The sequence below is a fragment of the Rhyacophila brunnea genome, unplaced genomic scaffold, assembly GCF_057557595.1.
Source record: "Rhyacophila brunnea isolate RB1 unplaced genomic scaffold, BYU_Rbru_1.0 scaffold_6, whole genome shotgun sequence".
Lineage (NCBI taxonomy): Eukaryota > Metazoa > Arthropoda > Insecta > Trichoptera > Rhyacophilidae > Rhyacophila > Rhyacophila brunnea.
In genome coordinates this window covers 26,744,728-26,758,874 of record NW_028233276.1, presented here as the reverse complement: position 1 = coordinate 26,758,874, position 14,147 = coordinate 26,744,728, and the positions used below count along the sequence as shown (strand labels likewise).

Here is a 14,147-nt window from a genome sequence, read left to right as displayed (position 1 = left end):
GACATAATCTTGGTTTAAAATAAGTTTCTTTGAAAGAATAACAGAATTTCATATAACTTTCATAATTATTACTGTGCACAATATATATACAGACAAGAACATCATTTCCTATATGATTATTAATTTGGTAAGGCCTATTGTATCTACTTGAAGCATCTTAAAATATACTGAAAAATAACTTAAGGACAGTTGATTTAAATGTTTACCTAATAAATGCTAAGTTTTCAAAAATATCTACCCTCCGTCGAAAGATGGCAAGGTACAGAGCAATCCATGGGCAATATATGGCCCGTGGGGCCAGATTTAGTCATTAAGCTCATTACTAAGTGGTTGTATTGTTTGTAATTACAGAGTTAAAGTAAAATTTCATAAACTGATAATATGTATAATCATTATATAACAATTTTTTTCAATTATCTGTTAATCAAGGCTGTCTTTAACATCTTTCTTACACAATCATGGTGCAAATTATCTGGCATAAAATTGTAGTTTTACCTACTAATTTTAAATGGTACCATAATCAGAAGACATTCCTATAATTAGACATATTTCTGCTAACAAGATGTAACACCCCACACATGTAATGCAGAAAAAATTCAATATTTGAGTCAAAATTATCTGCGATTATGTAATATTAATATAGTATCCCATCAGATATTTAAATTAAGGTGATGTCTTTACCTACCATAGGCACCAACGGAAAAATATGAAGCTTGCAATTTGAGAATTCTTTTTGATAATTTACAATTTCAACTGTACTAATTAATAAATATGTATCTGAAAACATAAAAAGATATTTTTTTTTAAGATAAACTTGCAATTGTAAAAAAATGTGAATTTGTCACATATTTGGTACATAGAATAAAGAAAAAGAAAATAAATAAGGACATCTATATTTTTTATAAAAATCGATGTTTTTTAAAATGAATATAAAAAATATTAAAACTATGAATTGGGCTAAAATTCAACAAAAAATAGAAAACTTAATAAACTAAATTTAATAATAAATACCTATAAAATATGTAATAACGTCGGAACCTGCACCAAATTCACATTTTATAACATTTTTCTTAAATTGTAGGTTTATCTTTAACATAAAAAATATTTTTCTTTTTAATGTTTTCAGATACATATTTATTAATTAATACAGTTGAAATTTTAAATTATCAAAAAAATGTCTCAAATTGCAAGCTTCGTAGTTTTCCGCTAGGGCCTCTGGTAGGTGAAGACATCGCTTTAAATAATCACTGTTTATATCAATCTTCCCTCAAATAATGATTTTTTTCAGAATGTTACCATATGGGTGGATCCTGTTCGCAGACATACAACCAATTATACTACAGTTGTCAACACTGCACAAGATATTGTAATGTCATTATTGAAAATACAAAACTTGGAGTGTCCCATACGTATTAGAAAAACAAAATGTACCATAATTGTCAAACACACTCACCTGGCAAGTGATAAATGTGTGTTCGTACCCGTACCCCACTTGGTACAAGATTTTTATGCAATATCTTTAATAAGTATGCCCCGTAGGTTTTTCATAATTATGTATATTGTTGTAAATCTGGCCCGTGGACCAAAGAAGCTTGCCCATGGTCTGGTATAGAGAATTTATTGAAATGTGTGTAAATAAATCCATCAGACCATATTTGATATCCATAAAAAAGACAAACCATCCTAAGACAATCAGAAAAAAAGAAAAGCCACAATATTGCCCCCATAAAATAAATGAAGTTATAACTGATGCTTTTCTTAAAATCGAGTATGATTGGTCGTTAAAATGCTACTCGTCACCAAAACTTTAATTACGACTAGTGTAATATTTCCTTTTTTATATGTTGTTATGACAATGACATAATCTGATTAAGCTGGCCCTGATTATTGAATGAATGAAATTGAATGAACCCTTTAAGATCTCATAAGTGATAATGCATTTATTTTTTTATTGCAATTACTTCTATTGAATTGACTGACATGTCACAACACAATGATTAACTACTTTTTTATGATTAACAGAAATGAGAGCATTTGTATGGTAAAATTTTTAGTCATTCGTTATCTAATTAATTGTATAGGATGTCCTTTATTTCAAGAGGGCAGAATAGTAAAACAGTTTGAAATCTTTTAAACTAATCAGATATTTCAAGAGCCGTTCAAAGCCGAGAAGAATGTCCTAATATCAACGTCCACTAAAAACACCAAAGAAAGGTAACCGAGAGTAATACAGCCAATAGAATCATATTCTCTATCCAGGCCAAGGTACAAATAACTGATATGCATTTTCTTTAAATGTTCAATGTTTAAATTAGAGGCCAGCATTACCACGATTCGGGGGGAATGATTGAAAATAAAGCCATTGGCACAAGTGCGTACCAAAACATGGTGCTGTAGAGAAAAACTGGGGATATGGTATCTCAGTGTAATAAATAAAGCATGTCAACAAGAAAGAAACATAAATATACTCCCGATTGTAGGCACAGATTAGCTGCCATTGTTAAAGGTCATAAAGGAATGACTTATTTACACAAATCAAAATAATTTGTCCAACACTCACTTAAGGTTGCAATTACAAGATTCAGAAAATTTTAAATGAATACCGACGTGATTTGCTGAAAATAGTTGACATAGGTTTATCTACTCGCACCTGCAGATATAAGACAATGAGCAATTTTCTAATGGAATTGGAGGCACTCACCATCTGCATAGAGTTGCCTCCGCCTGACATGGACATGGGTCCGTCGAAGCCTCTTTTTGAGTCCATGGATGGAAGGGGACTTTCGTAGCCGCCGCCGCCTCCGCCTCTTCCACCACCCATTCCTCCTCCCATGCTTCCTCCCATACCACCTCCCATGCTTCCTCCACCCATGCCGCCTCCGCCCATGCCGCCTCCGCCCATTCCTCCCCCTCCCATGCCACTGCCCATTCCCTGTTCTTGTTCATCCAAAATTCTGTTCAGCTGTTGAGCCTGTGGAAGGAAAAATATGAACAGATATAGTTAATTACCAACTGCATTATTTTTATTTTTGTTCACCATCCATATCACGAAAGGTTAAAATTTTTTTTTAAAGAATCACAAGCTACCAAAAACTAGTGTAAAACTAGATAACCACCTAAGTAAAATACAGCCAGTATAAATTGAAGACATTACTCATTTGAGAAATATAATAAATCTGTCCCAAGTGATAAGAAAGAAATGTCATTACGAGTAAATTAGGGTCATTTTTACCTGCATGAAGAGGGTGTTTTCTTGCTGACGACGCCTCAATTCATCTTCTTGATGCCTCATTCTCTGTGCCATGTCTTCCTCCTGAAGGAGGAGAGACTCCCGTTGTTTCACCCTCTCCTCCTCCACCTGCCTTTCGGCCATCTCCCATGAGCGCTTCTTCCTCTCTCTGTCTTGCTCGCGCTGACGCAATTCTGTAACACAAACACTCCGTTCAAGTCACTTGCCCATTTTTGAAAATATTTGATTTAAAATGATTGCTTTTGTTTACTCAACGTCGACACATGTACGCACTTAGCGTAAATGCTTCCTATGAGTACATCACTATTCCCCTAAATCCAATTTCATTACCTCTTATTAAGCATGAAATTCCGCAATTTTTAGGGGTTCTAATTAAACAAAAACTAGAGATTGAGGAAAATAACTCACGGTCTCTGAGCAGCTCAGTCTCGTGCTCATACTTGGCATACTCCATCTGCGCCTCCAGCTTCTCCTCCTCGGTGTGCATCTCCCTCTCTAGCGCCTCCTCTTTCTGCTTGTACAACTCATACAGCTGCTTCCATCTTGTGCCATACTCATGCTCGAAACTGCCCGCCTCCGCGAACCGGGGTCCCACCTGCGACCAAAACATGATTTGTAGACACATGTCATTCAAAGAATCATGTGGGTGTGGCTAGTTTAAAAGAATGTAAGTTTGATTGTCAATGAAAATGGGAATTGAAACTGCACAAAATAATGTACCCATCATCCTCAGCGCACAATTGCAATAAATTCACAATTGAGTTTCCTATGTGAGGGTTTATAATATACTCTACCCCATATTTTGGCACTCCATTATTCCATCATGTAAGAATACAAAGTGTGGCGTACAAATAGGGGTCCACAATACTTTTTAATGAAGTTTTATAAAGATGGTAACAAAATTATTCCTAAGAAGTTAACCAGTTTACCTCTCTGGCTCGCATGAAGTCGGGTCCCTTTCGTGGCAGACTCTTCTCAGTGTAGCCGTCAGCCTCATCCACCTCGTCGAAACTCTCAACCACCACAGGCCGCAGGGACCTGTCGATGCAAACGCTTGTTACAATAAGATCTTCACTCTCGAAATAATTCAACTAACTCATTAAATTGAGTGCACTCACGCGGTTAAGAAGAAGCAGCGCTCCGTGCAGTGTCTGATAGCTCCCATGGCACCCGCTTTGCGAGAGAACTCCACAATTCCTTCGCCCAGTGATTTCCCTCGTTCGTCCACTTTCACTTGAGCGCGTTCAATCTGTCAGGGAAATTTTCACAAATATATTCCAGCAATAGAAATTCTGTATCGAATAGAACCTGTCAATTCTTGTGTCAAAACCTGTTATAAAGAGAGCAGAACAAATAAGCATGACTGCTCACCTTTCCGAAGACTTCAAAGGATCGGTAGAGAAGTTCATTAGAGACGAAAGGTGTGAGATTTTTCACTTTGATGGCAGAATTGTGTGGGGCAAAACGAACCCGCAGCGGGCGTCCGCGCCGCATACGCCCATCCACCTCACGCTTGGCCTTCTCTGCATTAGCTTTGTAATCCTGCAACACAATATTAACCAATTATTTAAGCACTCATTAATTTGTAAAATTATATAGTGAACTACTATATATCAAATTCATTGTGCGTACCATTTGCAACTCTCAAACGCATTAATGGCATTTGAGCTACTAAAGATATACTGATTTTTTACTCTTCCCCAATAATTGGCACAATGTCATTCCAACTGATAGAATGCAAAGCGTGGCGTAAATAATGGGGGCCACAACATATATGAACAAATGGAAAACTCACGATTCTGATGAATGCAAAGTTCTTATCCTTGTTGATGAAGAGCTCAGAGGTCTCTCCATAGGGCGAGAAGAGGTCCAATAGGTCCTGTTCAGAGATGTCATTGGTGAGGTTGCCGATGTAGAGACGGTTGCGTCCTGAGAATTTCTGCTCGACTTGCTCCATGGGCGGCAAATCCACTGTTGAGCCGCTGATCTCTTTCAGCTTCGACATTATGAAATGTTCCTGCCAAAGTCAAATTAATTTATGGAAAAATACAAAATAAGTTAACTACTTGCCAAATGGTTGATTTATTTTTAGAAATGTAAGTTACAGCTAAAAAGAAAAATCAATCCACCACGAAACAGATGAATGTCTATCATGAGTAGATATGTAAAAATTCTAAGAGATATTTGAATGCAATGTGAGAGGACAAAAGAATGGAGAGCTACCAACCTCCCTATTTCCGCCAGGTCCTCCCATCATCTTATCATTGGGGATGAATCTGCGCTGCCTCATCATACCCTGTCCCTGCTGTCCTTGCTGGCCGCCCTGTCCCTGTTGACCGCCCTGACCTTGCTGGCCGCCTTGCCCTTGGCCCTGTCCTCGCATTCCTCCTCCCATCTTGTTGATCGAGTTGTTGCTACCACCCATCTTGTTCAAGGAGTTATTGCTTCCACCCATCTTATTGAAGTTGTTTGTGTTGCCTTGCCCCTGATTCTGGTTGGGTATGGGCTTATTAGCAGGAGCACTCATGTTGCCCTGGTTTGGGTTTTGATTCGGCTGTTGCATCTGGTTGGTGTTGTTCTGTTTGGGAACATTCTGGTTCTGGTTGTTCGGATTTGGGTTATTTGGGTTATTTTGATTGTTTTGATTGTTCTGATTGTTTTGGTTGTTTTGGTTCTGCTGGTTCTGATTGCCGGCGTTAACATTCTTGGGAACCTATGCAAAATAATTTTTATTAATTAACTTGAATGACTCAAAGAGCAATGGGTGCACAGGCGCGCAATAGCATAATCAGAAATATAAAATGGCATCAAGGCACACATAGTGCTAAGACTACTTTCATCAAAACATCATCAAGTTCATCTAAATATAAACATATTGGCTAAGCAAAAAATGACATAAATCTTCATTAGTAAATACATAGCCCATTGGATCAACAATGAATTGCAATACCATATACAAATGACCAAAATGAGATCAATTCTTTGCTAAACCGAGCTAGGGTAAACTGAACATTCTGTGATATTCCATATTTTTATGATACATAGCATAATAATAAAGTTCTATTTAAGGAATCATTAAAAGAAATAAATAATCTTTGTAACGAATGTCACAATTCGCCAAGACTCTCCTGTCAAACAATATAAATTAACAATCACACTATGAATATTTCCAGCACCAGCACATATTATTCCAAATTCCTATGGACCTCCATGTCTCCTGTTGATTTATTGGTATTTTAATTGTTTTTCTGTCAGAGCCATAAAATTTATTCTCAAATAAAACAAATTGTACAATAATATATCGTCGTTTCCCGCACAATATATCCTATGTGGATTTTAACACAATTGGAGGAATAATCAAGAAAAACGGTTTAAAAAGTTATTAACAAAATTTAGAGTCAACACATAACTCATGCATTGCAGACTAGTTAATTACCACAAATCGGTCACTGCTAACGACACGCGTGACACAATTAACATAATTAAATGTGGTAATTAACTAGTCAGTAGTGAAAGTGCCATCTAATGGCCACGCGCCTGGCGCGTTTTAGCGGTAAAAGATTTAATTGCTTCAGTCCACTAGTGGGGTTTCGCTTGCAGGAAAAATTCAAACCCAGGATATTACACCAGATGGCTGCAAATGGTTGATACATAAATATACTGAAAATGTTGAACTCACATTGTTCTGTTGCTGCTGGGGCTGGTTGATAGGCTTCTGCTGATTGTTCTGAGGAGTGTTGACCTTCGGCGCTTGGTTTTGTTGGATGTTGGGCTTCTGCTGGGGAACATTGGGCTTAACCTGAGGCGGGGTGTTAACGGGCTTGGCAGGTTGCGGCACATTCATGGGCTTCTGTGCAGGAGGCGTATTGACAGGCTTTTGTTGCTGTTGCTGCTGCACCTGCACTGGCTTGGCCTGCTGGATGGGGGCAGGACTATTGACAGATTTCACTTGTTGATCCGGAGTGCTGACAGGTTTCTGCTGTTGGGGAGTGTTCACCACTTTCTGCTGTTGGGGAGTACTTATCACTTTCTGCTGCTGCTGTTGAATGGGCTGCTGCTTCACCTGCTAGACACATGCAATAATCCGGTATACTAATCATAAACAAAGTTTGGTGTTCCCAAATTCCATTAAGTACATCGACACTAAATAAAAATATTAGTTTTGCAATAGTTACATGAAACTAAAACCATAATCAAAGGGAATTTGGGGCACCATTTCCATGAGAAAAAGCAGTAATAATTCCACAATTGGGTATAAAATGTATTTTAAAAGTCGCCATTGAGTCAGTTTAATCCATGATCGTAATCCAGAATGTGTATAAGCAAATTGATCAACTGAATCTCTTTAGTGCATGGATATTCTGCTGGCAGTACATATTAGTACCTGTATAGCCATTCACATGTATTTACTGGCGGCAATATGTATTATTTCGACCATAATAATAAAATGCAAACCCCTATTATTGTGAAGTTGTAAGACTGCATGCATGGATAAAAAAGTTCAAGTGGCTTCTGAATTTTCACACAATGGTAGCAGTGATATCTGCGCAGTATAAAATACAAACTACACCATGCAGAGCATTTTTCCTGTCATCACCTGTCTAAAAAAACACTGCACGACAACAGATGGGTTACTGGCACCAATAGTCTGTAAATTCAACTGTCACAATAATAACATTTAACACACAGAGTGCTCAGACTGTCTTGCCAATCTCACTCTTCAAGCGTAAATGAAATTTGTTGATATTTTAGGGTGCTACTTGACTGGTTGTGAAAATTGATTCAACGTCAAAAATGTTCTGTGCGCTGTTAGTGTTTTTTGGTGCTTTGGTGGAGAATTTGATAAATTCCGATGCCCTGCTTTATTTAAACACCTCTTACGACCGAAAAATGCCAATCGGCGAATTCAATTAATTTCATTTGTCCAAACCTAACCTAACCTAACCCAACCGGCGAGTTCAATTAATTCCACTTTTCAAAATTGTGGTATTTTTGACATACTATACTTTTTTAATAGTACTTTGACCAAAATGTACTATAATTATAGTTCGGTTGGCAACACTGCGCTCAGACAGATGGCAGCGAGCGATGGCGGAGAACCAGTCACAAGACCGTTTTTTATGCAGTAGGTTCGCCACTATCGTTCTACTGAGCATGCACGCATACATCATACACTTTTGAAGTACGTAACTCTAATACATGCATTTTCTTGTAATGGCCGCGATAATACATACTGTCAGCAGTAAATCCATGTATTTATAAACGAGGTATAACATTCTATATAGGGTCGGTTGGTAGTCATGTACCTACTTGATATTATGTATTGAAATAATATACCTAAAAAGCTTTAGCGTTTAATGTGAAGGCCTCGCGTCAGTGGCAGTGTCATGAGTGTGTAGCGTTCACTTCGACAGCTGAATGCAGAACTATTCAAACATACATTTGAAATTTTTGAGGAGAGTTTTTGAAACAACTTACTGAAATTATTTATAATCTTTATGGATAAATGGATGCATCATATTTTAGTAGGATTATTGATGAAAAAAATGGTGCATACACTTGTCCATATAAACAATAAATAACCGAAGTAGCCTGTTTCAAAAAACTCTTCTGCAAAATATTTCAAATGTGAGTTAGAATAGTTCTGCATTCATATTGTAACATGCACGCCGTTCGCCCTGCGTTGCAAAAACCTGACACTGGGGCCTCATACTTACCCTTTTATCAAGCTCCTTAGGGCTTGCGCAGACAGAGAGCGGTCGGAGTTCTGCGTTCAACCGACCGTTGACCGCTAACGTTCAGGGACAGCAGACAGGTGGCGGTCAACAATAAGCGTTCCATTTGTTTACAAACGTTGTACTGACACAACCGCTGCATAATGCGAGACCGCTATATTCAGACTGCGAGTGGAAGTGAGAAAGCACCGCTGTTGCGTACTCACTCCCCCGTGTGGTTTCGCTCTATGTTGTGTGACTGCTCAAATTCCTATGACGGGACTGGACGGGAGGTACAGCGTTCTTTGTAATTCCGGGCATAGAACTCCAGAACTCTAGCGTTCCAATTGACCGGCGCGGTCTGACCGCCGGCTGTGTACCCATACAGTACAAAGAACGCCGAACTCCGAACGCGGAACGCAGACCGCCTTACCGCGCTCTGTCAGCGCAAGCCCTTAATGCCATCAAAGTAATACACAACGGCACATAAAATCTGACCAAAACGGAACATTCGTGCAGACAAAGGAAGGCAACGGTACTGTTCGGTTATACGGAATACAGCGGAAAACGCATTTTGAAAATAGCCGATAAACTGGATTATTTGTTATGTTAACCTAACCCAAACTAACAAATAATCCAGTTTATCGGCTATTTTCAAAATGCGTTTTCCGCTGTATTCCGTACAACCGAACAGTACCAGGTCAATGTCAGGTAGATGCAACAAAGGCGCAAAATGCAGATTTAGATTTATAAATTAACCATGTACCCATCATCTTCAGCGCACAACCGAGATTAATTCACAGCTGAGTTTCCTATGTGAGGATATTTTAATCTACCCCATGTTATGGCACTTTTGTCATTCCAATATAAAGAATGTAAAGCGTGGCGTATAAGCAGGGGCACCATTTTGTATCGCCATGATCGCGTGGCTGATACAATTTTAGAAAAAGTTTCACATAAAACTTCCGAGGAAATAACTGCTAATATAAAAAAACTCATCATATATCCATCGTATGTATGGTTCCATAATACACGTGAATCAAAATAAAATCAAGGCACTTATAGAAAAATGCCTCGTGGGCCAAGCGGGGGTAGCCAGCCGCCATCTTGACGTCCGTCTAGCCATTACAAAATTACACAAACCTCTTTATTCGGGACATTATTTCTGTTCTGGTTCTGATTGTTCTGCTGTTGGTTATAGTTCTGATTCTGGTTATTCCTATTGTTTCCTGCTCCTGCTCCTCCTTGCTGAGGCTGGTCAAAACGAGAATTGCTTCTAAAGTTATTTCTGTTCCGCCGGTTGTTGCCCCCGAGCCTCTGCGGCTGGGGTTGTCCTCCCATACCGCGGTTCATTCCGCCGTACATATTATTTCCGTAGTTCATTACGTTTAAATAACGTAAACACTAAGACAAATGGCACAAAATCTGTGCCAAGTTAAAATAGTTAGAAAAGTTTAAAACGCGACACACGAACGACTACTCAACTGCCGAGCGTCTACGTCGAAATGGGCGGAAATGGCCGCGCTCCTGCGCTTATATAACATGAGCGGAAAAAACATGAACTACAAATATAATATAATATGAACGCATCCACGAAAGATGATATTTTTCGGATATCAGAATGACCAACTTTCTAAAACAAAATAATTACTAGTGTCTGCGAAACTTTTCAATAATTTATGCCGGCGCTCCATTTGGCGAGCCAAAAGTCCGATTTGTATATGCTCTGCTATTGATCGAATAAAAAAGTCTTGCTATCAAAAGTGAAAAGTGAGGATTCTCGTAATGTCTCCCGATAATCCTATAATTTTGTGTAATTTATATTAAGACTTGCATAAAATAATATAGCAGTGAAAACAGCACAAGTTTAACGTTTTCTTTTATGAATTTCATAAGAACAAATAAAAAAATAATTGGTAAATCTCTCATTTTCTAATGTGTAAATTAACAAATTAATCAATGAAAATGTTTAAAACAATAACAGATTTTTTTCGGTCCGAATGATTGCGTAAATGTCAAATCGAATTCGCGTAGTGATCGACGGACGAAGTCTGGCAACTCGGAGGGTAAAATATCAAACATGTTTGAAATCCAACGAGACTGGTCTGCGGATTAAAAAGGGCGTGCATTTTTGAAGCAAGTATTAATAGACATTTTGAAAAGTTTTTAAATAACAACTGTCAGAATTTTAAATGAATGGTAAGTATTTATTTCAAAGTATCGGTATAAGCCCGCCAGTTTTAATGTTGAATGTAAAATATTGGTACAGCAAGAAATAATATTCAAAAATCAGTAGTAAAAATAAATAATCATTATTTAAATGACATGGGTCAATAGATAAAACCAATGTTCATTATTATTTTGATAGTATGAAAATAAAAAACATTCAATGGGGGCCACGGCATTTTAGGGTTACCATTATCGCATATAAAATATAGGCTTCAAATTATTTGGTAAGTATATATATGCAATAACAGCAAGTATTTTAATAAAAAATCTAGCAAGTATTTTATTAAAAAGGTGGGAACTATTTAATATGAACAGCAAGTAAAAAATGATTATTGGTAAGTATTATAATATAACAATGGAAGTATTTTAAATTATGGTAGAGAATTATTTAAACAATTTCCGGGAATTATTTAAATAAAAAATGGTAAGTATAAATATCAATTTGTCAGTATAAAATCTATTTTGGACAGATTTTTTCTTTTACAGAAATAACTTATTTAGTAGCTTCCTTATTACGTTAAATTTAGTAGGATAGTATTGTTCTTTCTATCTGGCTCTCCAGAACAGATTGTACTATTAGAATGGTATTTCTCTATTATTTCATCCCTTACGCCCATTTAGTGTAGCAGCATTTGTGTATCTATAAAATGGCTCAATGATCCAATGCGAGTCTCCTGAGCAAGCTTCGAGTGCCTTTAAGATACTATTTCATTTTAACTATCAGCTGTAACTTAACTTAACTGCACCTTCCGAACCATCCATTGTAGGTAGCTGTTAGGCATACACTCTTGATCTAAGCGCACTTCAAAGATATATGTAACCTTACCTTATGAGATTCAAACCCTTAATCTCTACTTCATTGCAGAGTGTAGTGTCTATTATATATATTTTCAACTTTGCAATAATAACAAGACATACTTCGGACTTGTATAGTGTTTATTACATATTATTTTCAATATCAAAATTAAATAATAAAACAGAATTCAGTTGTTTACAATAAATATATTTCTTATGTTCATAAATTCACAATAATAATCAATGGTAACAAACATATGACAGAATAAGACGTTTCCTTCAATTACGTATCAATTACATACAACCGATTACTAAAAACGACTGATGTCGGTCAATGTGAATGATTGAAAATGATAATCTAGAATACACATTCCTCGAATAAACAATAGGAAACAAATTATTTACAGTCAAACGATAACATTAAAATCTTGTCCTCCAATTTCGACATTCCGATAACCGCAACTTCTGACAGCTCGACTTTTTTATTCATTCGTTGATCAGTATCAGAGCATAGACAAATCGGACGACTTAAAGCCGGCGCTCCATTGGCATGCAAGCTAGATGATTTACAGTCTTCGGACTTTTTTTTCGCGTGGAGCACCCCAGATCTGCAGACTTTTTAATCCGTAGACCATGCTCGTTGGATTTCAAACATGTTTGATATTTTACTCTCCGAGTTGCCAGACTTCGTCCGTCGATCACTATGTAAATTCGATTGTACATAAATACGCGATCAATCGGACCGAAAAAAAAATGTAATTATTTTAAACATTTTCATTGATAAATTTGTTAATTTACACATTAGAAAATTAGAGATTTATGAATTATTTTTTTATTTGTAAGTATTTATGAAATTCACAAAAGAAAACGTAAGAATTGTGTTGTTTTCACTGCTATATTATTTTATGCAAGCTTCCGTTTAAATAACACAAAATTATAGGATTACCGGAAGACATTACGATAATCGCAACTTTTGTCTTTTGACAGCTCGATTTTTTTATTCGTTCGTTGATCAGTATCAGAACATAGACAAATCGGACGATTTATTGTCCTCGGACTTTTGGCTCGCCAATGGAGCGCTGGCAAAGTTTCATGGTCTTGTTTACATTACATACTATAATAAATTGACAATATTTATATTATCTGATCGGCATTTACACTAATAGTAAAAATAATAATATACGTGCCTATATAAATAATTAATAAACTTACTTAAATTAATAATTTTAAAAGAGGTTGAAAAAAACCTTTTTTGTAGTGATGAGTCCAAAACATGTGAAATTATAGAAAATCCACGAACCCTAACTAATTAATTGAGGAGCAAACATTCAAAACGTGATTTGTCACACAGATGTTGAGCTGAGATAATCAAGAAAAACATATTGTACTCAAAATGTTTTTTTTATTATAAAACTGTTTAAGGAAAGAATTTTAAACCTGGTATTTTGTATAATCAAAAATTCGCGGAAGTGGTTCATTTTTTGATTTGAAATTTGGACAAAACACGATTTGCATGAAACTTGTGGGCAAAACACTAGTTTAATGAAAATCAAGGCATTATATTTTTTATAGAATAAAAGGTTCTTTGAACACTGATTCTGGTTTCCTTTCATAGATTTAAATATGGACTATCAAAATTGACAATAAACGGCATTTTTCAAAATGTGTGACAAATCACTTTTTGAATGTTTGCTCCTCAATTTAGCATACAATTTTAATTGAGATAAATTTAATATCATACTATTAATTATTGTTGTCCCCAAACTGAGATTTTTTTATCAAATTAGACAATAATAGGTAATAAAAATGTACTTAGTTTAAAAAAATGATTTCTGTAATATTTGTAGTACCTACCTAGATTACCTATATTTTTGATCAATTATTAATTTAATATTTGAGGTTATTCGCATTTCTTGTGTGAAATGTCCATCTAGCTCTTTTTTCTGCACCTGTGCGACTTCTTAGTTGATCTTCTTTTAATAATAATGTAATCATAAATAGTTTGTTCTTACCGTATAATGAACATTGGTTTTATCTATTGACACATGTCATTTAAATAATGATTATTTATTTTTACTACTGATTTTTGAATATTATTTCTTGCTGTACCAATATTTTACATTCAACATTAAAACTGGCGGGCTTATACCGATACTTTG

The 14,147-nt window shown here is 36.2% G+C and overlaps 1 protein-coding gene across 6 annotated transcripts in view; it reads right to left on the bottom strand.

Annotated features, from left to right (window-relative positions):
• The window catches only part of LOC147065467 (uncharacterized), a 31,617-nt gene extending 21,142 nt beyond the window's left edge, over window positions 1-10,475 (bottom strand). For 3 of the 6 annotated variants that reach the window (XR_015071840.1, XR_015071841.1, XM_085957246.1), the window contains exons 1-10: window positions 10,108-10,475; window positions 6,930-7,316; window positions 5,478-5,963; window positions 5,046-5,267; window positions 4,622-4,792; window positions 4,369-4,499; window positions 4,180-4,288; window positions 3,659-3,845; window positions 3,233-3,423; window positions 2,702-2,971 (exon numbers count right to left, since the gene is read on the bottom strand). Coding sequence is in view for 2 of the 6 variants with exons in the window: in XM_085957246.1 (XP_085813372.1) it covers window positions 2,702-2,971; window positions 3,233-3,423; window positions 3,659-3,845; window positions 4,180-4,288; window positions 4,369-4,499; window positions 4,622-4,792; window positions 5,046-5,267; window positions 5,478-5,963; window positions 6,930-7,316; window positions 10,108-10,347 (2,394 nt within the window). In the remaining 4 variants the exon portion in view is untranslated. Of the gene's footprint in view, window positions 1-1,123; window positions 1,338-1,409; window positions 2,972-3,232; window positions 3,424-3,658; window positions 3,846-4,179; window positions 4,289-4,368; window positions 4,500-4,621; window positions 4,793-5,045; window positions 5,268-5,477; window positions 5,964-6,929; window positions 7,317-10,107 lie in introns of those variants that run through there. The other 3 variants (XR_015071842.1, XM_085957247.1, XR_015071839.1) reach the window with 2 other exon arrangements.
• Between the last annotated feature and the right edge of the window lie 3,672 nt (window positions 10,476-14,147).